The following is a 22626-nucleotide window of genomic DNA, read 5'->3' as shown; positions in this document are numbered from 1 at the left end:
AGAGGTGAGGGGGCAGGGGCTGGACCGAAACGCACGCAGCCCAAACCGGAGACTTAGAGGGACACAGAGGACGAGGGAAGGACAGAGGGAGACAGAGACAGGGAGGCAGGCGGAGAGAGAGAGGCAGATACACCCAGAAGATAGAGAAAGTTCTGGAGATGAGTCAGCGCCTCACACCCTCCCTGCCAAGCGGCCTTCTCGCCGCCCGGGGTGGGGGTGGGGTCTTAGGGCTGCAGTTCCCCTTCCCCTCCCCTTTCAGCGCTCTCCACTCCCCCACGCGTGTCCGCGGATCCGCGTGGAAGGGAGTCAAGGCTTACCTCATCCCCAGGGCTCCCACTCAAAATCTAACCCGGGACCAAACTTGGGGGGCCCAAGAGAAGCGGGAAAGGAGTGGGGCCCACTCGTGGCCGCGTAGGCGACTCACCAGGCTCCTCGGAGCCCCCTACCCACCCCCCAAGCCTGCGCCGCGCCTGGCCGGATCGGGGGAGGGGGGCAGGGGGGAGGGGGCCACATCTAAGCCAATTTTGATTTCGCCTATAATGAGTGCCGGGCGAAGGCTGGAGAAGGCCTCTGGAACTTTAAGAAAAACGTTGCTAATGCTATAATAGAAGGGGGAAGTCGGAGGGCTGGGATTGCGTCGCTCTGAGCCCCCCTTTTCGGAGGCGGCTTTTCTTATTCAAAACAGGCCCACAATGGGCTTCACAGTGCGCCTCGCCACGGCCCCATCTGACGAGCGGCCATTCATCAGGCCGGCTGGCCTATCAATGACATTGCTCCCATCGGGGCTCCTATAAAATGATGCTTTTTCCCATGAAACATCCGCAAACATTTTGACGGGTTTGGCTTTGCCCGGCTGGATTACTGAGTGTCCCCTTGCTCGCTCGCTCTTTCTCTCTCCCCCTTCTCCGAGCTCTCTCCCTTCTCTCTCTCTCTCCTCTTTTCTTCTTTCTCTGTTCGCCTTTCTCTTTCTGCCTTTTTCTTTTCTTCTTTATCCTTCCGTCCTTGCACTCTCTGCGTCTCTTTCTCCTTCTCCCCTCCTTCCTCCCTTCCTCCCTGGGCAGCTCTAGCACAGGGGACCCCCAAACATCAGGACTTTTGGGGGGCGCCTGTGCTGTCCATGGGAAGAGCATGCATTGTGGGTTACTGGAGGAACCCGACATGGATTCCACAGGTTAGTCCTACTGGTGGGGGTTGGGGGGAGACATTGGGAGGGAAAGAAGAGGTAGAAGGGGAACTTCAGCAAGAGTCGCAAAAAGTTCAGAAGGGTCAACTTGACAGCGGAACCCCAGGAAATAACGGAGCCTGCAGAAGTTTTCAATCCCATGCGATGTGCGATGTCTGTAAGCGGATGCGTGGAAGTGTGCGCGTGTGTAAGCGTGTGACTGTGTGTGTAAATGTGTGTGTGTGCGCGCGCGCTGAGGAGCGCGCTCTTGCTAGCCGCGGACACAAAGTTATGTAAAGATTCGCTGGCTCGCGGCGAGCTCGAGGTGCCACTTGCAGAAACTTTGCGAGCCGACCGCCCCCTCCCGGGCCCGGCTCCTCCCCCGGTTTGGGGGCCCCGGAATAGCGGTGCGCTCTGGAGCTGGTGGCTAGGGCCAGGAAGCCGAGCGGAACGCCCCAGAGGCGGGGGAGGGCGACGGCTCCGCACAGCGCCTGGGAGGTGGGGACAGAGGCTCCGACTGGTAGAGATGCGCAGCTGGAGGGAGTGGCGGCGGCGAACCCGGTGGTCCTGGGGAATCCGCGCCCGGTCTGGAGGAGGGAGCCCCGGGCCGTCCGAGGCGGGGTGTAGCCTCCTTGCCCGGAAGGGGCACCCGACGATGCGCTCCGCTTGGGGATTGTAATTCTGCTGAAGGGAGGACAAGACGCTGAGCGGCTGGCGAGGCCTGGCGTCTGGGTCTGCAAACTGCTCGGCACTTTGGGGTCTGTTGGCTGTGGGCATCAGGTTTTGGGGTTGCGGCCGTCCGTAACAACAGAGAAAGCAAGCCAAGGAATCTCTTACAACGAAAAAGCCCAGCGTCTCGGTTCTTTCTCCAGTAGAGTCTTCGCCACCTCCCAGTTCTAGCGCCTTTGAAGAGCCGCCAAACTTCTAGATCAGAGTTATGCTCCCTGTGCTCCTTCCAGGTGAAAGAAATTCTCTGGAAGTTCACCTCCTCCCCCAGCCGCAGTCTTCCAACCAGTGCAGTCCTATCCCGGCTTGGTTGCAGCCTTGGAGTTTCTTGGGGAGAGGCAGAAACAGGGCAGTGAGAGCAGCCTGGGCCGAGGCAGCAGCTTGACGCGATGCTTGAGGGGATGCCTACGAGCATCCGCTGCTGGACTTTGCAGCGCGGAGCAACAAGTGCCTTCCAGTCTCTGCCATCCCCTAACACACGCGCGACTCCTCCCTGAGCAAATAAACACCACACGATTGTTTCCCCATCTCCACTCCGAAGCAGGCTGGAAATGGATGTGGGGTGGGAGTAGGGGTCATCTGGGCATTGCCCCAGATGGTTTTTCTTCCGTCCTTGCAGATAGATTTCCAGCCTCTCCTGGCTTCTGCTGGGGCCCTGGTGGACAAGACGCCCACACCCTCTGGCCAGGGGTATCTTTGATTTTCCAGGGTAATTATCTATCTCTGATCTCAAGAGCTAAGTCCTTCTCCACTGCGCTCCCCCGGGTGGGTGTGGGTCCCCTGGGAGTGGGGAAAGGCTGAGCCCCGAAGAACTCCTTACTATGTGCAATGACAAATGAAGGTAAGGAGAGGCGTCACTTGCCGCCCGCCCGGCTGCGGGTGCGCGACCAGCCCTGCTGGATCCTCTCCGCTGGCGGTAAAGAGGGCGCCCAGAGAGGGAAAAGAGACCCTCCCTGCATACTGCTATGCCAAGTGTTAGTGCCACTACGCACCTCCTGGGCACCCCAACTTTAGAGGTGAATATCCTTGAACAAAATTAAACCCATGTCTGCATGGTTTGTGACCAAGTATTTGCAAGGGGTTCACGTAGGGACTTGGGGTCTCCATGCCCCACACCAGCCATGGCCCAGCTGGGGGTTTTCGCCACCCCTTCCACACGACTGGAGCTTCTCGGTGCGTTCTGGGGAGAGCTGCGGGGTTGTGGAAACGTTCTGTTTTCTGTCCTCTAGCTAGTGGTCTTGGAGACACCTGGTCATTACTTACAGCAGACACCCGCAACGGGTTCTGAAATCTTTTCTCCCATCCACTCCCCTCCCCTTTTCGAAAATCTGAGACATCCCTAGATCGCCATCCTGAACTCAAAAAGTTCTGGGAAACGGCAGCGTGAAGAAATGACACGAGGCGCACCAGGTGACATTTTCACTCGGGCTTGCAAAACCGACGACAAGGGAAGTGCGGCTCGGCGCGGTCCGGTCCAGGACCTTCCCTCACCTCGCTTCCAGAGAACTTAATCCAATTAGCTTTTCTTTGGAGTTTCCCTTTTTATGTAAAGGTCCTTTCTCCCCGTCTTGCTGAGACCTGCGCTCCTTGGAGCAGTTCGATTCTGCTCCTTTTACGGCAGATTGAGCGCAAATCTTACAGCAGAACCACGAATATTATCGTTATTATTATTTCATTCCGAAAGGGCTGGAACGATCGATTCGCAGCAAGTGCTGGGGCGATGTCCGGAGCGTCCGGGGTCGGAGCGGCCGGCGGGCCAGGCCTCCGTCCCTTCCTCTTAAAAGGAAAATCACCGCAACGTGCCTCGGGCCCGGGAGGACAGTTTTGCGGGGGCCGGGGCTCTAGTGGTCCGCCTGGGGGCCTCTTCAGCGTGGCCTGCGGAGACGCGCCCCTTTGTTCCGCGCACCGAGGCGGTAATATATTCCTCAAGTTTTCCCAAAATACTCAACAAGTGTGAGGGCTGAGACAATGCCCCGTCGGAGGAGGCCGGGGAGCCGGCGCGCAACTCTGGGCCCTGGCCTAGCCCGCCGCCGAGTGCCACAAAGCAGAGCTCCTCTCACAGGAGGCCCGCAGCGCGGCCGGGCTCGGGGAGCGGCGGAGGCCGCAGGCGCACGCGTGGGGCGGTTGACGCGCCCTCCGCCCGGTGCGCGGTTTGCAGCTACGTCGCTGCCGGCTCGCGCCTCAGCCCCGCGCCGCGCAAAGTCTGCGCCGAGCCCCGTGTGGCCCGCCGTCCGCACGCGGGCCTCCGCCGGCGCTTAACGTATTCGTGGCCTGTGGCTCCAATCCCGGCTGCCCCTCCCCGACGAGCGTTGCTCAGTTACTCAAGGTACCTGGAAATTCGAGAACGAGGGGCGGGGTGGGGGGAAAGTAGGTAGAGTTTTAGGCCACAGAGAACTTGTGCAAAGTGGGCCGGGGCCAGGTTGGTCGCCTGCGCAACAGTAAGGGTTGGTTCTTGTTAAACGGGACGGCGCCTTACAGAGGGGCAGTGACGAACCCGACCTGGAAACTTCTGCCTCTACCCGCTTTCCGCCGCGACCTCCAAAACCCAGAGCGGCCAAAGCACCCCTAGAGCCGGATTTGAGCTCCCTGGGCTACAACGGCGGGAAGACACTCTGGTCTACAGGCCTCCGGCTCAGCACAAGGCCCGACCTGGCTCCGAGGGCCCGCAGGTGGGGACCTTCAGTGGCTTTGGCGTGGGGCCGGCGGGGCAGAGAGCGCCCGGGTGGGAGGAGGCCCCGGGCCTAGGAAAGCAGCCGTCTTCTCCAGCCCCGGGACTCGGACTGCGAGCTCGGGGAACAAGGGGTCGGAGCTGTGAACTTTGCCCCCGCGCCCAAATCAGACTGTCTCGCCCTCCCCGGCCGTGTGTGTGTGTGTGTGTGTGTGTGTGTGTGGCCGGTAAAGGGGGCATGCTCGCGCCACCCTCGCCACCTGCCATGTGCCGACGTCTGGGTTTGGCATCAGGGTCAACTAAGAGCCGCGTGGTCCCCGGGTCCCCAGTCCGGGTGGCTGCAGCACTAGCCAGCGCGGACGCGGCGTGAAGGCCGGGCTCGGGGAGCCCCGCACGCGACTTGGTGCGGCGGCCCGGGACAGCGCGCTTTCCCACCCGGCCTGTAGGTCCTGGAGACCCGGAAAAGTTTTCAGGGGCCGTTCGGCGACTAGGCCCTGGGATTTCCATAGCTGCGCCCGCCCCCCTCCCCAGCGCGTCGCCATGGAGACTGCTGGAAGTTGGTGGTGGAAAACAGACCCAGCGCAAAGCAAAATATTATGAGTGCAGTTGGGGTGACTTCAGGGGGGGCAGGGGACCGGAGGGCATGAGCGGGAGCCAGAGGCAGAGGCCGACAACAAAAGGCCGAGTACGAGGAGGAGAGAGGAGTTTGCACGGGGCCTCCCCGCCGCTGTGTGAGAGCTGGACCATCCTGCTTCCCAGAGGCGCCGAGGTCTCTAATTTCTCTCCAGCAGCTACACCTTTTCTCAGCCCGCCTGCGCGCTCTCTCTCCCACCCCTCCTCCTCCGGGTTCTCGTCCAGCCTCCCTCCCCATCCCGAAGTTAGGCGCCAGCTGGGCAGTGCGCCCGCCCCCCCCCCCCACGAGCCACAGGCTCACCAACGTGAAAGGTTCTGGCTTTTCTTCCCCACGACCCGTGGGTCGCCCCAGATGAATTTCTCATCGCCCCCCGCCCAAACTGGATCTGAAAGGGCAAGGGGTTAGGATAAGGCGGGAAAGAGAAGAGAAGGAGGTGCCTGGTCAGAAATCTTGGAGGGGTGGGGAGGGTGCTGAAGAGAAGATCCTCCCAATTTTTTTCTCCTTTGTACAGTGGGGAAGGCTCGGGGTTATCATTCTGACTCAGCCACTTGTAATGATACTTTAGGTAAATCTTCTAGCCTTTACAAGATTAATTTTAATTGCCTGTAAAATGAAGGGTAAGACAGCTCACAGACTGGGATTCTCTGACAAATTAGATGTATCCCTCTTTACTATAGAACCCAGGTTACCACTATCTGAACTATGATCCCCTGCGCAATTAGTGACTCTCTCCCCAAACGAATAATATACTAAAATATTTTTACAAGTCATTTAAGATTTTAAGAGTCAAGAACCTTGAATAACCCCCTTTTAAGGACCTGTAATTGCCTTTCTCAGTTACACCTGAGGTGCTTTCCTTAAGGCGTTAGATTTTATGGGGCTGTACCCGGCGTCAACACTGAAATGCCTCTGGGTGGTGAAGTCAGCATCACAGACCCCCACAAATGCTGGATAAGAAGCCACACTGGCCCATATGGTGAGATGTTGCTATCAAGAGTACACCAGACTTTACCCTCCGTTGCTCAAGCTTTTAGGAAGAGGTGAGGCTCTTCTCACACCTGGCCACCCCTCAGCAGAGGAGTCCTTCCATTCTCCCCAGACTCTGTCGCCTCATCTGTAAATGAACGGATTGGATGTAAAGATTGCCACGGTCTGTCTGAAAGTTTATGACTAATTTACATGCCCGTGTCTGTGATACGTGCCTGGTACTAGGTTTATAAAGTAGTTCATCACACATTGATCCTCACAAGCGCTCCACGAGAGAGGTATTATTGTGACCTGCATCAGGCACAGGGTTTCTCTTCTATTTCCAACACTGCAAAATCATGATTCTAAATCAGTTTGATGTGTGTGTTTGCCTTGGTGTCTGTGCAAAAAAAAGAAGGCTGAAAAGGTATGGAATGGTGACATCACAAGTTGGACGCCAGACAGTCAGGTCTCCACTTGCATAGACCCCTGAGAGCCTGCCCTGCCTGCTGTACAGGTTACTTGGGACACTCTTCAGCTGCCCCTCCAGTGATGCACGGTTCTGCAGGATGGAAAACGTGGTGGTGGGGGAGAATCTCTGACGTTGCTTCTCCCCACACCCACTCTATTTGAGGTGTCTTTGCAATTTTATCAAGGTTAGGGGAGAGAATAACTCAAAGACAGATAATTTGGAGGTGTCAGGTAAAAGTTAAAAAAATTACTTTGGGTGAATTTATCGGAGGTTTTATTCAGTCTTGCTCCCTGAGCACCTGTTGGGTGGCAGAGCCTGGGGATGAATAAGGCCACAGTCCCTACTGTCAAGGACTTTAAAACGTTTTGATGAGGGAAGGCATGGACATATTGAGAGTGGTGAGCGCTGCAAGAGACAGAAAAATAGTGTCCCCTTGGGGCCTGGAGGAAAGGATGCTCTCTCTTGTTATACACCCACCATGTGGCAGCCCCATTAACAGGCACTTTACCACACATTAGCCATTTAAGCCTGACAGCAGTTCTGGGTTGTCCCTTTTTAGGATGAAAGAGGGTCTGGAACTTGCATAGGGTCACAACTTGTACGTAGCAGAGCTGGATCGGAGGCCAGACTGGGAAAGCCCATTCCCTCGCCCCACCCTGCCTGCTTCAGCTGGACACTGGTAGAGCGCTAGCCTGGCAGGGCTTGGTGATGACGCTGGCCGCCAGGTGGATTTGAATCCCACTTGGTGAGAAGGGAAATGCATGGATGAGAGTGGAGGAGCAAGGAATGTTGTGTCTTTGAGCTCCAGAGAAAATGTCTCTGAAGTTGTCATATGATTCTGGCTTTGAAGAGGATTTGAAACGATGGCAGTGGTAGGAGGCAGTGCCTCATAAGGGTTGAGTAGAGTATAGACTTTGGGCAAATTTTAGCTTGTTTCATCCATCCATTCATTCAAGAATTCTATGTGTCTTCTATGTGCCCTGCATTCTGCTAAATGCTGAGCTTTAAAATGCCATCTCTGCTCCTCTGGAGCATAAATTCTAGACAGACAAACAGATAAACACAAATATAGATAATCTCAGCTAGTGATATGTACTATGAAGAGAAAACACTATCTAGATTAATGAAGATATGGTGTGGTGGTGGGGAGGTTGCTACCTTTCAGAGGGTGGCTTTCTGCCACATGAAGCTGTGTGTCTTTGGTATGGAAGCTAGATATCGCTGAGCTTCAATTTTCTTACAGAATTGATAGAACCGTCTGATAGGGCTGTTGTGAGTCTGCAATGCGAAAGTGATAATAAATAACATATATTCAATACTTACTATATGTTTTCACTTTGCTAAGCACGTTAATTTAAATGCATTATCTAGGTAATGCTCACAGCAATGCTATGGAGAAGGAACTGTTACCATTCGCAGTTTAAAGGAGGAAACCAACAGGCTCAAAACTGAAAAGTTTCTGAGCTCTAGAAGTTGGGCTGTGAGACATACCTTGACTGCATGGGAAGCAAGATCGATCTTAATTGCGTGTGCCAAACTTTCCTGAGACAGAATGCAAGTAATAAATCCAGGTTTTTGTTTTCATTTTTAAAGCTAATGTTTGTCACGTGCCTTTCACATGCCAGGCATGTACTAAGCACTTTAAATTCATTATTAGTTGTATTTTAAAGTATATGTTAGGGATACTGTTGTTATCCATTCCATTCTATGCAATGGGAAGTGGAGGCAGATAAAGGGTATCCTTGAAGGGGGTAAGTTCCCTAACCTGTGGTGATCCGCACTCTTAGTCACAAGGCTATACTGTCTTTTTCTTTTTTGTTTTAGCGAGGGAGAGGGTTGTGTTGGAAAGGATGTCCAATGAAAGCGTATATTATTTTAGCAAAAGCATGCTATTTTCTTCCTGTAAGAAAGCATTAAGGGTAGTCTTTTATACTGTGAAGACAAAATTGTAAATTATCGTTGGCAAAAATAGGGACATAAAGGGACACATCTTTACTACAGATGTGAAATGCACTGTAGTCTTCTCGGGGATTCATTTGAAGTTTAGTTACCATTCGCTTTGTGTCTGTGAATGTCTAGGCTTCATTCATGCTCACATACAAACATACCTCAGCCAGAATAAACTAATGAGGCAGAAGCCATTAAGTACTGTGATTATATATGTAGCCTTTTGGTAATTTAACAAACCATATATTAGAGCTAGAAGTCATTCACAGATATGTGTTCCCTATGGCTTCAGGTACATGTGGGTGTGCTTTAATGAAAAGAACATGGGCTTTGCAATCAGACCAAGATTTAAATCCCTGCTTGGTCACTTGCTAGCTGTGTGACCCGGGGCAAATGACCTAAGTTCTCAAGCCTCAACTTCCTTCTTTGTGAAAAAATGCACTCTTTACCTTCTAGGGTTCTTAAGAGGATATACTGGGGAGGAGGAGGTTGTTGGGTGAAATAAGTGAAGGGGATTAAGAAGTACAAGCTCCGGTTATAAAACAAATAAGTCACAGGGATGTACTGTAACAGCATACGGAATATAGTCAATAATGCTATAATAATTTTGTGTCGTGACAGATGGTTACTGGACTTGTCGTGGTGATTGTGTGGTAATGTATTTGTCGGGTCACTATGTTGTACACTTGAAACTAACATAATATTGTATGTTGGCTATACTTCAATAAGAACAAAAAGAGGATATAATGAGATTGTGCGCTTTAAGTTAAGCCTGGCTCCTAGAAATTGCTCAGTAAATGGCAGACCTTACTAGGATTGAAAATAATTATCTGGCCTCCTGTGCCAAATCCTAGGTGTCTAGTTGGGAAAAGGGGATAAGAATGCTGAAAAAATGTTAGATTGTTTCAGCATATCTAGATGTTTTCTGTACTACGTAGACATAGTCTCAATTCTCATGTCAAGATGAATCATTCTCTTCTAAAAGGTTTTAGGCTGAGGGATTCATGTCATCTTCATTTCTCTACCTTTCCCATGAACAAGGCATTTTATGTGCTTCTGTTTGCCATGGTTTCACCCTTGCGTTTTCTAGTTTGTTAAAGGAAGTGGAAAATGTGTCTTTGTAGAGGCAACACCTGTTGACTGGGATTTGAATCCTGCAAGAAAGTTAGTTCCATGGAGCTCTCGGAGGAGACGTACGGTGCACACCTCTGATGAAGGCCCCTGCACAACCCCTGACGCCCTTCCAGTTCTAGAACGTGATGGCCCGCGTTCTTCATCCACTGCCCTCCCCCCACTGCCCAATACGTGTAGGCATCACTGTTTTATTAAAGACTGAACCATTTTACACTTGACTTCCAAGAAGGGGAAACCAGTTTCAAGTGAGTCTTTCTCTGAAACTTGTTTTAGCAGGAAACTCGTTTAGCTCTTTGGCCTTTCTTGCATATTTTTCTAACGTGAGGAGAAAATGTCCATTTGTTCCGTTTCTGTCTTTATAACTTGATTTTATCTACCTTGTGGTTTTTGGGTTTTTGAAATATTAACAGCTTTCTTTAAGAGAGAGAAAGATCATAAAAAGCAGAAAAGAAAGAATGAAATTCAGCCCTTCTGTTTTCAGTTGAATAGGATCTGAATTTAGGCAACCAGGGCTGAATTACCTGTGCCAGTAGATTACGTGGTTTCTGTGCTCAGATCTGGTCCTCAGAGCAGAATTTCTTTAAAATCGGTGTATAGTTTCCACTTCTGTGGTTGGTTAATCCTCAATAAAATGTAAAAGCATAATCTGCCTATGAGCCATCAATAATTATTAGTAGACAGGTGAACCTTGACGTGTTGGGTTTATACTGTTGTGATTGTTTTGCTTTAACTCAAGGGGATAATAAGAAAGCCTTTGAAGAGGCTTCAACCCAGTGAAGGTTAGTTAGGGCTTAGTGCCTTGCGTGTTTTCTGACTACCCAGTTGTGCTATAAAGGTCAGCATTGTTTAGACGCAGCCTAAGTGAGATTGATGAATATAGCAGATTTTTATTTAATTGGAAGGGAGAATTACTACTTCATAAGCATTGATCTCCTGAATCCATCATGTTGGAGAAAATGCAGTATCAGTGAGCACGAGTGAACTACTCCTGAACTAGATTTTGAACTGTCATTTGAATAATCTAAAGAGTGATTAGTGATTGCTAATTATACCGCCAGCAGCCAATTTTTGAGGCACGAACGCATTTCGTGGAGAAACTTATGTTAACACGTTTGTTTTGAATCTTGTGACGGCTATGAAGTCATTTCAAGCTAATATTACACTTTTGAAGAAGGAGGCGTTTCTTCGAATGTTACAATTACAGAATTTATAATTTTTTTAAAAAGCAGGGCTGATATTTGAGCTCCACATCATCTTTTTCTGAACGATGAGTCTAAATTTGGGGGTGTTGATACATGTGATGTATTTATAGTTTGTGAACTGGTTCTCAGAGCTCATGGGTAGGTGAAATTCCTATTGAAGTTGTTGGGGTTTTATGAAGTTCTGGAATTGGGCCCATGGCATAAACGCAGATCTGTTTATGGTGGAATTGATTGATCACTTTGAATATTTCGCCGTGTTTTCTTTGTGGTGTTCAGTTCCACTGCTGATAACAAATGTAGAGTGGGGGCAGGGGGAGAATTTGGGTGCCTCTATAAGTTCTTTGTTCTACCGAAAAGAAAATCAAGTAATTTTGTATCATTCTTATATGGCTACGAAAAAAGCTAAAATTTCTGTTTCTAGGAGTTGTTTTTTTTTACTTGATGGCTCCTTTTACAAAAACAAAATAGTTTCTCCACAAAGCATTATTAGACATCATAAAAAAAGTAAATAACTTTGGCTGAGAAAGCCCTGGGAGTTTACAAGGAAGGAAGATCCCAGAGGGCTTCAGGCCCTCAGTTAAAATGTGAAAACTTTTAAGCATTGGAAAGAAGATTTCTAAAGCGTTGAGCTGTTGTTGTGAGAGGGCCGTTGGTCTCCATGAACTTTTATTTTCAACTCAGTGGGCAGAGTTTTTGAGGTTGCTGTGGTTTGGGTAGGGGACCTTTTCAGAAATGCCAGGCTTTTAGAAAAAAAAAAACAGCTTTTCTTCTAATCAAGGCTCCGTTTTAAAGTTTGAAAACTTTGCTGTGATTAGAAGAATGAATTATTTGCCTGCTTTGTTGGGATTTCCTCCGGGTGCCCAGGCTGCAGGGCATTCTCCTCCTGGGCTACCTTGCAGGGTGCTCCTGAGGAGGCACTGGGAGCGGGGAGAGCTGCCTGCCTGGACCTGGTCTCACTGGCAACAGGCGTGAGCCTGACTTGGGCTGGTTGAGCCCCGAGCATAGCAGGGAAAGCGTGCAGGGCAGAGAGGTCCAGAGGGGTCCAGAGAGATCCAAGAGATGAGGAACCTCAAAAAAGGATTCCCTGTGGGTCTGCGTTCTGTTCAGAGTTTTTCTTGGTATTGAGACATACGTAAAAAAGAAGAAGAAAGGGAAAAAAACACCAAAGCCGTATGATTGTACATAGTACCTGGAGACTATATATTGATACATAGATTGTTTTTGAGAAGGAAAGAATGAAGGAAAAGGGAATGAAGAGAGACAGAAAGGAAAGAAGGAAGGAAAGAGACAAGGGAGGAAGGAAGGGACAGAGGGAGGATGGGAGAGAAGGAGGGAACTACACGAATTATTTTGGTAATTGACGGCAGGCTGCCTTAATGAATTATTTTCAAAATTATTAATTGCTTTTTTTAATCAAGTGACTCCCTTTTTGAAATCGGATAGCAGATTAATAACATTTATAATCTTTTCCAATCACTGTGCTAAATGCTTATGCATGTTAACTCATTTAATTCTCATACCTAACTGATGGCATTATTTTCCCCATCTTACAGAAGAGGAAACCGAGGTGCAGAGAGCCTAGGTAACATGTCCAGGCCAAATGGCTAGTGTCAAATGAGGATTTGAGCACAGATTATTCTGATTTCAAAGCCAGGCTGCCTCCTTGCCTCCTAAGACCTGGAGTTAGAAGGAGGACCTCAGAGGTGTCCATCCTAGCTCACCTGCTCTACTATGTAACGAAGTTCAGGAGGTCAAGGTACCCCTGATCCTGGGGGAGATGGCCGCTCATGCTGCAGTTCTCTGGAGCACACTGTCACGGGTGTCGGTGGGCTTCTGGCTGTCAGGGGCACCTGGATGTGACTTTGGTAGCAGACTGCTGACTGAGGACACCCACGGGGGCCCCTTCCTGCGGGGGCACCTTCATGTCAGGCGTTCCTTTCATCTCTAATTGTTCTCAGAGCTTCTGAGTTCAACCTGGCACCACCACTGGGGAGGTATCCCCCGCCTGCCAGTTACTCTGGCAAATCTGACATCTTATATCATCAAAGGCTTCATACCTATTTACTTACAGACATAATTTTCCTTACAATAGGTTAAGCATAAAAACCTTGGGTGTTAAAGTAACAGCCCCTTCCATTGCATAGCATGTCACAGTTTGCAATCACTGTTACAATCATTTTTCAAAATATTTATTTATTCATTTATTTATTTATTTATTTATGGCTATGTTGGGTCTTTGTTGTTGCGCATGGGCTTTCTCTAGTTGCGGCATGCAGGGGCTACTCCTTGTTGCGGTGCGCAGGCTTCTCATTGTGGTGGCTTCTCTTGTTACGGAGCATGGGCTCTAGGTGCACGGGCTTCAGTAGTTGTGGCATGCGGGCTCAGTAGTTGTGGCATACGGGCTTAGTTGCTCCGTGGCATGTGGGATCTTCCCAGACCAGGGCTCAAACCCGTGTCCCCTGCATTGGCAGGTGGATTCTTAACCACTGCGCCACCAGGGAAGTCCACTGATACAATCATTAATAGCAGGGAGTTTGCAATCGCTGATACAATCATTAACTGCTCTGGCTATAGAATCCCATAGACTTAGTGAGAATCGGCTTTGCCATGGGCTAGATGTGTGAATTCAGCAAGTCACGTGACCTCTCTGAGCCTCAGTTTGCTTGTTAGTAACGTGGGATCATGCAGAGTACCTACCTTAGGGGGTCTTGTGAGGATTAAATGAACTAATGCATATAAAGGGGTCCACACAGGGCCTTGGCATGCTGTAAAAGCTTAATAAACAGAAGGTGCTTCGAGCACTTGCTTCTTGTGTCCCCCTAGTAGCTTCCAAGACCTGCCTTCTCCCCATTCCCCTTTCTGCCCCTTCCCCCAGGACTGCATAGGAGAAGAAAACATTTTATACAACACTTCCACTGTGTTCAGTCTTTTCAATACATAGCCTCATAAACCTGTGATCTGGGCAGGATCATTCCCATCTTATACTTAGTGAAACTGCCACTCTGTGGGATTCAGTCACTCTATGTGCATCGGTTCGTACAGTGAGAGTATCTGAACTGAGGTTGTTATGGCACCAAAGCTAGTCCTGCTTTCTTTTTAATTTTTTTTTGTGGTACGCAGGCCTCTCACTGTTGTGGCCTCTCCCGTTGCGGAGCACAGGCTCCGGACGTGCAGGCTCAGTGGCCATGGCTCACGGGCCCAGCCACTCCGTGGCATGTGGGATCTTCCCGGACCGGGGCACGAACCCGTGTCCCCTCAACCACTGCGCCACCAGGGAAGCCCAGTCCTGCTTTCTTAAACCAGGCCATCGCCATACCAATTAAAAACATGCAGTTGTAATGAAGGTGTTGGTGGTTTCCCTTCCACATAGAGCTCTGACTGTCTTAACTTTGCCTCACAGCATTCTTATCCACGTGGGCCTGAAGTGCACATACTTCCAATCCTCATTTTCATTGTTTACTTGATGCTTCTTCCTTTGTTCCTCAAGATTTCCACCTGTGTCGTTATTCTCTGTGCTTAGTACAGTGCAAAGCATCTTCCAGAGTGTCTCACACAAGTCAGTGCTTGATGAGTGTTTACTTAAGATATAAATCAATTCCTCCTTCATATTCTGAGGGATGCTGCATCTCTTCGCCTGCTTTCTAGGAAGCCTGGCTCAAGACTCCATGCAAGCAAGTACTTCATAGATTAACTGCAGATGAACGGACACTCTTGAGCCCCTGTGAGCCAGGCATGGTGCTGGTGCCTCATTCATTTCTTTCTTTCCCTCTCTCCTCTCAGCCCTTCCTCTTCTCTCCTCATTGATCTGCTCTTCTGTGCCAAGCACCGTCCTAAGTGTGGGGAATAAGGTACAGTCAGCTCTTAAGGAGCTTATATTATTTTTCCTAATCCTCATAGTAACCTCATGGGGTAAGTATTTTTAATATAGGAAGAAAATTGAGGTCCATGAGGTTAAGTAATTTGCCCAGGGTTGCAGAATTTACTTGGTCCCTTGTAAGGGGAGGATTAGAATTAGTGTCCTGCCGGCTCCCAAGGCCATGCACCAAGAGATCCAAGAATCAAACAGAAAGAATGATAACAGGAAGGAACTAAAGAGTAATTCCTGGGAGGTGGGCATGATATAAAAATTATAATAGCTAAGACTTATTTAGTGCTTACCATGTAAACATTCTCTGTGCCTTATTCACTTAATTCTCATACAAACCCCATGAGGTGCTATTATTACCACTCCCATTTTGCAGATTAAAAAAAATTGAGGGGCTTCCCTGGTGGCGCAGTGGTTGAGAGTCCTCCTGCCGATGCAGGAGACACGAGTTCGTGCCCCGGTCCGGGAAGATCCCACATGCCGCGGAGCGGCTGGGTCCGTGAGCCATGGCCCCTGAGCCTGCGCATCCGGAGCCTGTGCTCCGCAACCGGAGAGGCCACAACAGTGAGAGGCCCGCGTACCGCAAAAAAAAAAAAAAAAAAAAAATTGAGGCTCAAGGAGGTTGAGTTGCTCACCCAAGGTCATACTTAAAGGAAGTCAGACTTGAACCTGGCAGTTGAGCTCCACGGTCTGTGTCCTTAACTACTACATTGTTATTCAAACAAACCAAAAAAGTGGCTTGGTCATAACCAGGTGCCTGGGACTCACGGCAGTTCCATGTATTTAGAACGTGCTCTGTGCCAGGCACTGTGCTCTAAGTACTTTCCATGCATTTGTTCACTGCAATCACACACCACTAAGATGAGGTAGGCACATCATTATTACTCACATTTTACACAAGGGGACACTGAGGTTTAGAGAATTTGCCTAAAGTTATTTCACTAGTAGGTACTAAGGCTGTAATTCAGACCATTCGTCTGTAGCTAGTTACGAAGCCCACATGCTTACTTTTCCTTCTCCTAGGTGATTCTCAGGAAATGATCCAAATGAAAGAAAACATTACATGCACCAAGTTGTCCATTAAAACATGGTAAAAAATAGGAACGTTAGCTCAGTGGAACACTGGGCATGTATTAAACAGTGATGAACGTGAGGACTGTAGCAACAGAGGGGAAATCTCCATGATAGAATGTTGAGAGGAAAAGGAATAGAAATTGTACATTCCCTGAGATCACAGTTCACATATGTGCACAGGTGCGCATGAGGCTGGGGAGCAATACAGAAAAAGGACAAGTAGTTCACACGTTAGAGGGGTGGGTCAATATGTTTCTCTTTTCAACATTAAAAAGTATAATTTATTCGATAGATTAACACAGGAAAGAAAAAAGCGCTTTGCTTAAGAGAAGGATATTTTGTTGATTTATCTCAAAAGTGCAGGCTAGTTTGAAGTTTCTTTGGGTCCGGCAGCCAGGAGTGCCTGACTCTTGAGTTTTCGGAGGGGGAATCCACATCCTCTAATACAGGGGGTGAGAAGAAATGCAGAAGAGGTAAACAAACAAACAAAAACCTAGGAAAGGCAGTGATGTCAAGAGTCACATAATACCAGATGATGTGCACAGCAAGTAGCCTTGGCTCCAGTAATCTTTTTCAGATTTTCTGTGTTTTAATAATATTGTAATAATAGCAATAGAAACAAAGAAAAAGTCTGCCAACATTTGGGTAAGGGTAGGTATGCCCCCCCCCACCGAGAAGTGGAGGGGAAATGAAATTTTTACAACCTGGTTATGCAATTATGTACATTAACTCTGGTGTTCCCAGAGATATTTTCAGAGCAGAGATTTCCTTTCACATTGAATTTATCTTCGACAGGAGATGGCACTGAACACCTTAGCTTTAATTTTCTCTAGTCTCTGGAGACTGTTGGTGAGTTCATGATCTGTGAAATATCAGCATTGGTGCACCTTCAGGGTTCCCTCGCTAATTCTTGTATATTGCAAACAATGACACCTTAATTAATCTCTTTGCCCACTTTAGAGCTTTCTATATTGAGTTTTCCTGAAGTAAGAAGGAGCAGTAACATTTCTGAGCACATATTGTGTGTTTGGTGTTATTTTAGACACAGCTTAGTGCTCACAATGAGACTTTAAGGCATGTGTAATTGTGGGTATTACAGTATCAGTTAATGGTTAGGTTAGAGTCAGATTCAAACCCTGGCTCAGCTGCTTACTGGCTGTGTGATCTTGGGCAAGTCATTGCTCCCATGATGATGTTGACGAGGATGATGGTACTTCATTGAGAGGCCACGTTCCAGGATGTGTCATTAGTGGACTCACTTGCATCATGCAGTGATTGAGACCCCAGCTGATGAAGAAGAGACTTGGGGACACTGGTCGCATGGATCAGCCAGAGGAGTGGATACAGTTAGCTAGAAGGAGGGCAGAGTTCTTATCTTTTCTCATCTCACTCATCTGTTCTGGTTCAAGCATCGAAGACTTAGACTCTTGCAGTGGCCTCCTACTAGGGGGACATTAAGTCCCAGTTTGCCTGGGACAATCCTGGTTTACACATATGGTCCTGGCAAAATTATTACTAACACTGCTTTTCAGTCTCAGAAATGTCCAGGTTTAGATGGTAAATGATATGGTCTCCTGCTTCCCTTTCCCTCCCCACTAAAATGGTGTTTAGTAGCCCCGGATGGAGCTGCCCACAGAGCTGATTTGTTTATGCCACACTCTACCCAAAAACTTTTAGAGGTTCTCAACCATCTACTGGATAGAATCCAGACTCCTTAACCCAGCCCTGAGTACAGAGGCAGGGCTTTCATGTGCACATGCCCCTTAGCATGTTACAGAGTGCTGGTTATACAGGATAGTCTCAGTAAACACATGTTGAATTAACACCTGAATGAATGTGTCCATTCACACTCAGGCTGCCTGTCAATTTCTTGGGTGTGTCATTCTTCTGCCAGTTTCAGGGACTTTGCATATGCCATTCCTTCTGCCAGGAACACTCCTCCCTCTTTTCCCTGGGGTAGTAACACATGTCTTCTTACTCTTTAGCTGTCAGTTTAATGCTGCCTCCTCTGAGAAGCTTCCTTGACTCTCACAGATTAGGTCAGACCTTTCTTTTTTTTTCTCTCCCCTGGCTTTCTTGGTAATTATGTCTCTATTTGTGTGATTATTGAATAGCTGACTTCTGCACTAAACTCCGACCTTCCATGAAGACAGAAACTGTCTTGTTCCCTGCTATGTCCCTACTGTATAGCTCAGTGCCTGCAACACGCTACCACATAAATAGTTGATAAACAGACAGTAGGATGAATGAATGTAAGTCCCCTCACAGGCTGCCCTTTCTGAGCCAGTGCAGTTCATGTCACCTGGTTAAAGCCTTCCAATAGGTCTTGGCACACTTGGAATAGATGTGAAGTTCTTACTCTGGCCAGCAAACTTCGGGCCCTTCCTAACTTTCTGACCTCAGTTCGCACTGCCCTCCCCCTTCCTTCCTCTCCTCCACCATACTGGTTTCCTGGCTCTTCCTCACACCCTCCAAGCCCACTCCCACCTTGGGCCTTTGCAGTTGCCTCAACATCACCTCCTCCGAGAGGCCCTCAGCGTCCCTGCCACCTAAAACAGCACCCCAGTCTCTCTCTATCCCATTCCAGGGCTTCGTTTCTTCGGAACACTCATCATGCTCTAAGTCATCTTGCTTATTTGTTTTTGTCTGTCTCCACCACAGAATATAAGCTCCCTGAGAGCAGGGACCTTGCCTGCCATGTTCATCACTAGATCCTCAGAGCCTGGCAAACAGTTGGCACTAAATCACTGTTTGGTGGGCGAGGGAAGGAATAAAAGCAGTGGCAGCGTGGGGTCGCCCCTTGGAGGCAGGGCAGGGACCCCTTCCTGGAACCCAGCAGCCCCTGGGGTGGGGCCTGTGGTGTCGCCATGGCAACCCACTGACCTGAGGTACCTCCTGGAGAGGCCACAGCTGCCCACCTCCTGGGCCCACTTTCCACAGCATCCTGTGTGTCACCACCATGAGGAGTCCCGGGGAGAGAGGAAAAGCAGCATCCTGGTGCATGGGGGGACGGGAGCAGGCCCCGGGGGCGTGGTTCTCCTGATAATGACCAGGGCCTGGGGGAGGGGACCCCAGGGTGTGCTCTGGCACCTCCAGAGGGACCTGGGGCCCTGTCCTCCCTCCGTAGCTGCGAGTGTGGCATGTCAGCTCTTTCATGTAGCATTTCTAAAGCTGCAGGTTCCTAAAATAGGCCTCAGCACAGCGCCCCAAAAGACTGTTGATGTAAAGAGGATGAATAACGCCTTCTATTAAAACCCAGTGACACTTTGTAAGTCAGGCGGCGTTTTCTTCAGGTATTGCGTAAGTCAGAACTCCCTGTTCTCATCCAGTTCCTCAGAAACAAAGCTCATCGTGTTACTCCCCCACTGCTTAAAAATCATGGCTGGCTCCCAGCTGCCTGCAGGCTTCTTGGCCTGGTGGGTGAGGCCTTTGCAATCTGCTCCTAATGGACTCTCCCACTTGTCTCCCACCACTCCTTGGGTCACGGGTCAGTGGGCTCTTCACCTTTCTCAGAACCCATTTTGTGCCTTTGTCTGTGACGGTGGCCCTCTTCCCCAGAATGCCCTTCTTTCCTCATTGGTCTGGCAGATGCCGACTCCTTTAAGGACCAGCTGAAATGCCTTCCCCCCACCCTCTGTGAAGCAGCCAGGCCGAGCTGGAAGCACCTTACTGTAATCTAGACGTACTCCTGGTTACCTGCTGGCTTAGCAAGGCAGGGTGCCGTGGTGACAGCAAACAGCTTTGGGGTCAGACAGACCTGTGGTGGTGACATCACCTAGCTTCTCTGAGACTTTCCTCTTCACAGATCGGAGTTGTTCAGGTCTCTGTTTCAGAGCTGCTGGAGGTGAGCAGAGGTGAAGCAGAGTGACCGGCATGGAGACGACACTCAATAAATGCTAGATGTCACCATTGCCATCTGTCCCCATCATGGCTGTGAGCACCTGCTGGAGAGAGACCAGGCTTTCCTCATCTTCCCACAAAGCCAAGCATGCTAAGTGCCTCACCTGTATCATTTCAGTTAATCTTTGGAGAAACCTGGGAGGTAGGGCTTCAGGAAGGTTCCAGAACCATCTCAGTGTTACATAGCTAGTGAGTAGCAGGTCTGGGATTTGAAATCCAGTTGTCCTAACCCCAGGCCCCACATTCTTCCTGGCCTGCCTCTGTCTTCTCTTTCATCTTGTACTGTCTCCCCCATGGCCACTCCACATCAGCCCCCGGGCCTTCTTCCAGTTCCTTAAATAGGTCACATGTGACCCCACCTCAGAGCCTTTGCCTTTGTGGTCCCCGCTGTCAGAACTTTCGAAGGCCTTTTTTGCTCCCTCACCACACTCGATCTCTGCTCAAATGCTGTTTCTTCCCAGAGGCCTTCCTGGGTAGGATCCCCCGTCCACCATTCCCTGTTCCTTCATTCTGCTTCGCTTCATCACAGCCATCACCACCAGCTCTGTGCCCAACACTGCTCCAGGCTCCTGGGAACTAAGTGCTGAACAAGGTACTCAAGGTTGTTAGAACTTACAGTTTTAAGAGTGGGGGAAATCAATAATAAAAAAAGAATACATAAGCAACCAAGATACTTTCAGGTCCTGAGACCCTGGTCCATCAGAGATATCCTGCTGTACTATATTGGCTTCCTATTAAATAGCTTTTGTCCATCTCTTCTTTTAGAACTTTACACTGAAGACACTTGATAACTATATATTTGCAAAACGAATGGATAGAGGGATGAGAGAGAACAACTAGCCTGTGCCCAGTAGGAAGAATAAGCATAGGCTTTGGAAACTGAAGATTTGGGTTTGACTTCTGACTTTAGCACCTTTGAACTGGGTGACCTTGGCCACACCACTGCCAACAAGCCACTGCCATGTTCAGTATCCTTATCTGTAAAGTGGTGTAAATTTCTGTCTCATGAGGTAGACTGTGAAGCTCAGATCAGGTTCTCCGTGTCAGTGCGCTCTGCAAACTTCAAGGATTACCTGCCTTTTGACAACTAAGTTGTCTCCTCCTGCCAGGCCAGTATACGTTCATGAAGCACTGCTCTGAGTCTTGGACTGCCTTGGACATGCCATGCCTCCGATACAGCTACTTCCTGGTTGTTTTTGCTGCTGGAAAGGGAACCAAGTCTCCTAGGAAACCCAACAGCCATTTATGGCTCATTCTATGAACTTGAGAAAGTCACTTCAAATTGGGGTTTCCAAATCTCCGATATGAAGTGGGGAGGAGTGAAGATTTGCCTCTAAGGAATGTGGGTTAAACTCCTTATACGATGAAAATCTATAAGGCATTGTCTGCATCCTCCTTCCTGCCCATGATCCCAGATGAGTCAGATGAGGGATGCCTCGCAGCCCAGGAACCTATGCTCACAGCCGTCAGTAAATCCTGTTGGGCACTTAGAGCAAGCTTGGCCCTTACTAAAAGGTCAGGTGGTTTTTATGGATCAAGAATGAGACAGTTGGGGGGCTTCCCTGGTGGCGCAGTGGTTGAGAGTCCGCCTGCCGATGCAGGGGACACGGGTTCGTGCCCCGGTCTGGGAAGATCCCACGTGCCGCGGAGCGGCTGGGCCCGTGAGCCATGGCCGCTGAGCCTGCGCGTCCGGAGCCTGTGCTCCGCCACGGGAGAGGCCGCAACAGTGAGAGGCCTGCGTACTGCAAGAAAAAAAAAAAAAAAAAAAAAAAAAGAATGAGGCAGTTGGGAGCAGGAAGTTATCCAAGTGTGAACTGAGCTCTCTTTCTCCCGTGTTCCAGAGCACAGCGCCAATACTGCCACACTGATCACAGTATTAGAACTTTTGCTTCAAGCCTCAGTTTTCATATCAGTAAATAGAGATATTAAGACATACCACATCATATTGTTCTGAGGTTTAATTCAGACCGCATGTGTGAAAACTTGCGTAGTATCTGGCACACAGTAGGAACTTACTGTTGTTTTTTGAAGAAAGTAATACATTCAACAACATGTCTTTACTGTACAATATCTGTGGGGCTAGGCACAGTGCCAGACACTGGGGACAGGTGAACAAAGATGACAGGGTGCCTGCACTCATGAGCTGACGGAGTAGCACCTGCCTTGCTTTCTTGATGTTAACTGGAGGGCAGAAACCAGTCTTACTCACGTTTGTATCAGACTCACTTTACTACAGCTTCTTGTATCTAGACAGTACAAAATAAATTTTTGTTCAGTTTTCCTTTATTTGGAAAATTGCCTTCGATGTGTTGTCCTTTTTCATGCCTTATGTGGTAAAAAAGAAAATGATTAGGAAATTCTGTAGATACATGACTGTACCTCCTTACATGCTGTGCATTCTTTGATATCATGCGTGTCAATAAAGTAACGTCCATTGAGGCCAGACTACAGGAGAAACTTCATACCAGGCACTAGTGGAGAGTCAAAAGAAATAGAATAAAATGGACAGCATTCTTAAGATGTTTATGTTCTGAACTGAAGAGCCTGTTATGTATAACGAAGGCTTGCAAAGAAATATGTAAGTGAATTTAGCAAAAATTGTAATATGTAAGTTGAGTTTTAGCAAAAGTTGTAATGCAAGGCAGACTGTGATCAGTGCTGCGGTATTGGCACCATGTTTTGGAGACCATATGGGACACAGGATAAGGAGAGCTCAGGGTGCACTTGGAGAGAGCATTGTGGTTATGACCTGAGATTGAATGCTTGTCCTAACCCCACCTCTTACTAGCTGGGTGACTTTGGACAAGTCACCTAATCTTTCTGAGCCTTAGTTTTCTCATCTCTAAAATGTGCATATTAATAGAACCTACCTTATA

At 48.9% G+C, this 22626-nt stretch overlaps 1 protein-coding gene across 1 annotated transcript in view; it reads left to right on the top strand.

Annotated features, from left to right (window-relative positions):
• Positions 1 to 707: 707 nt before the first annotated feature.
• The window catches only part of RFX4 (regulatory factor X4), a 165840-nt gene continuing 143921 nt past the window's right edge, over positions 708 to 22626 (top strand). Inside the window, exon 1 of the mRNA XM_065886804.1 lies at positions 708 to 1171. Coding sequence (XP_065742876.1) covers positions 1129 to 1171 — 43 coding nt within the window. The 5' untranslated portion in view covers positions 708 to 1128. The remainder of the gene's footprint in view (positions 1172 to 22626) is intronic.

The sequence above is a fragment of the Phocoena phocoena genome, chromosome 11 (genome assembly GCF_963924675.1).
Source record: "Phocoena phocoena chromosome 11, mPhoPho1.1, whole genome shotgun sequence".
NCBI classification, from domain to species: domain Eukaryota; kingdom Metazoa; phylum Chordata; class Mammalia; order Artiodactyla; family Phocoenidae; genus Phocoena; species Phocoena phocoena.
The sequence above is the reverse complement of the archived record's forward strand: the minus strand, read 5'-3'. Positions and strand labels throughout refer to the sequence as shown.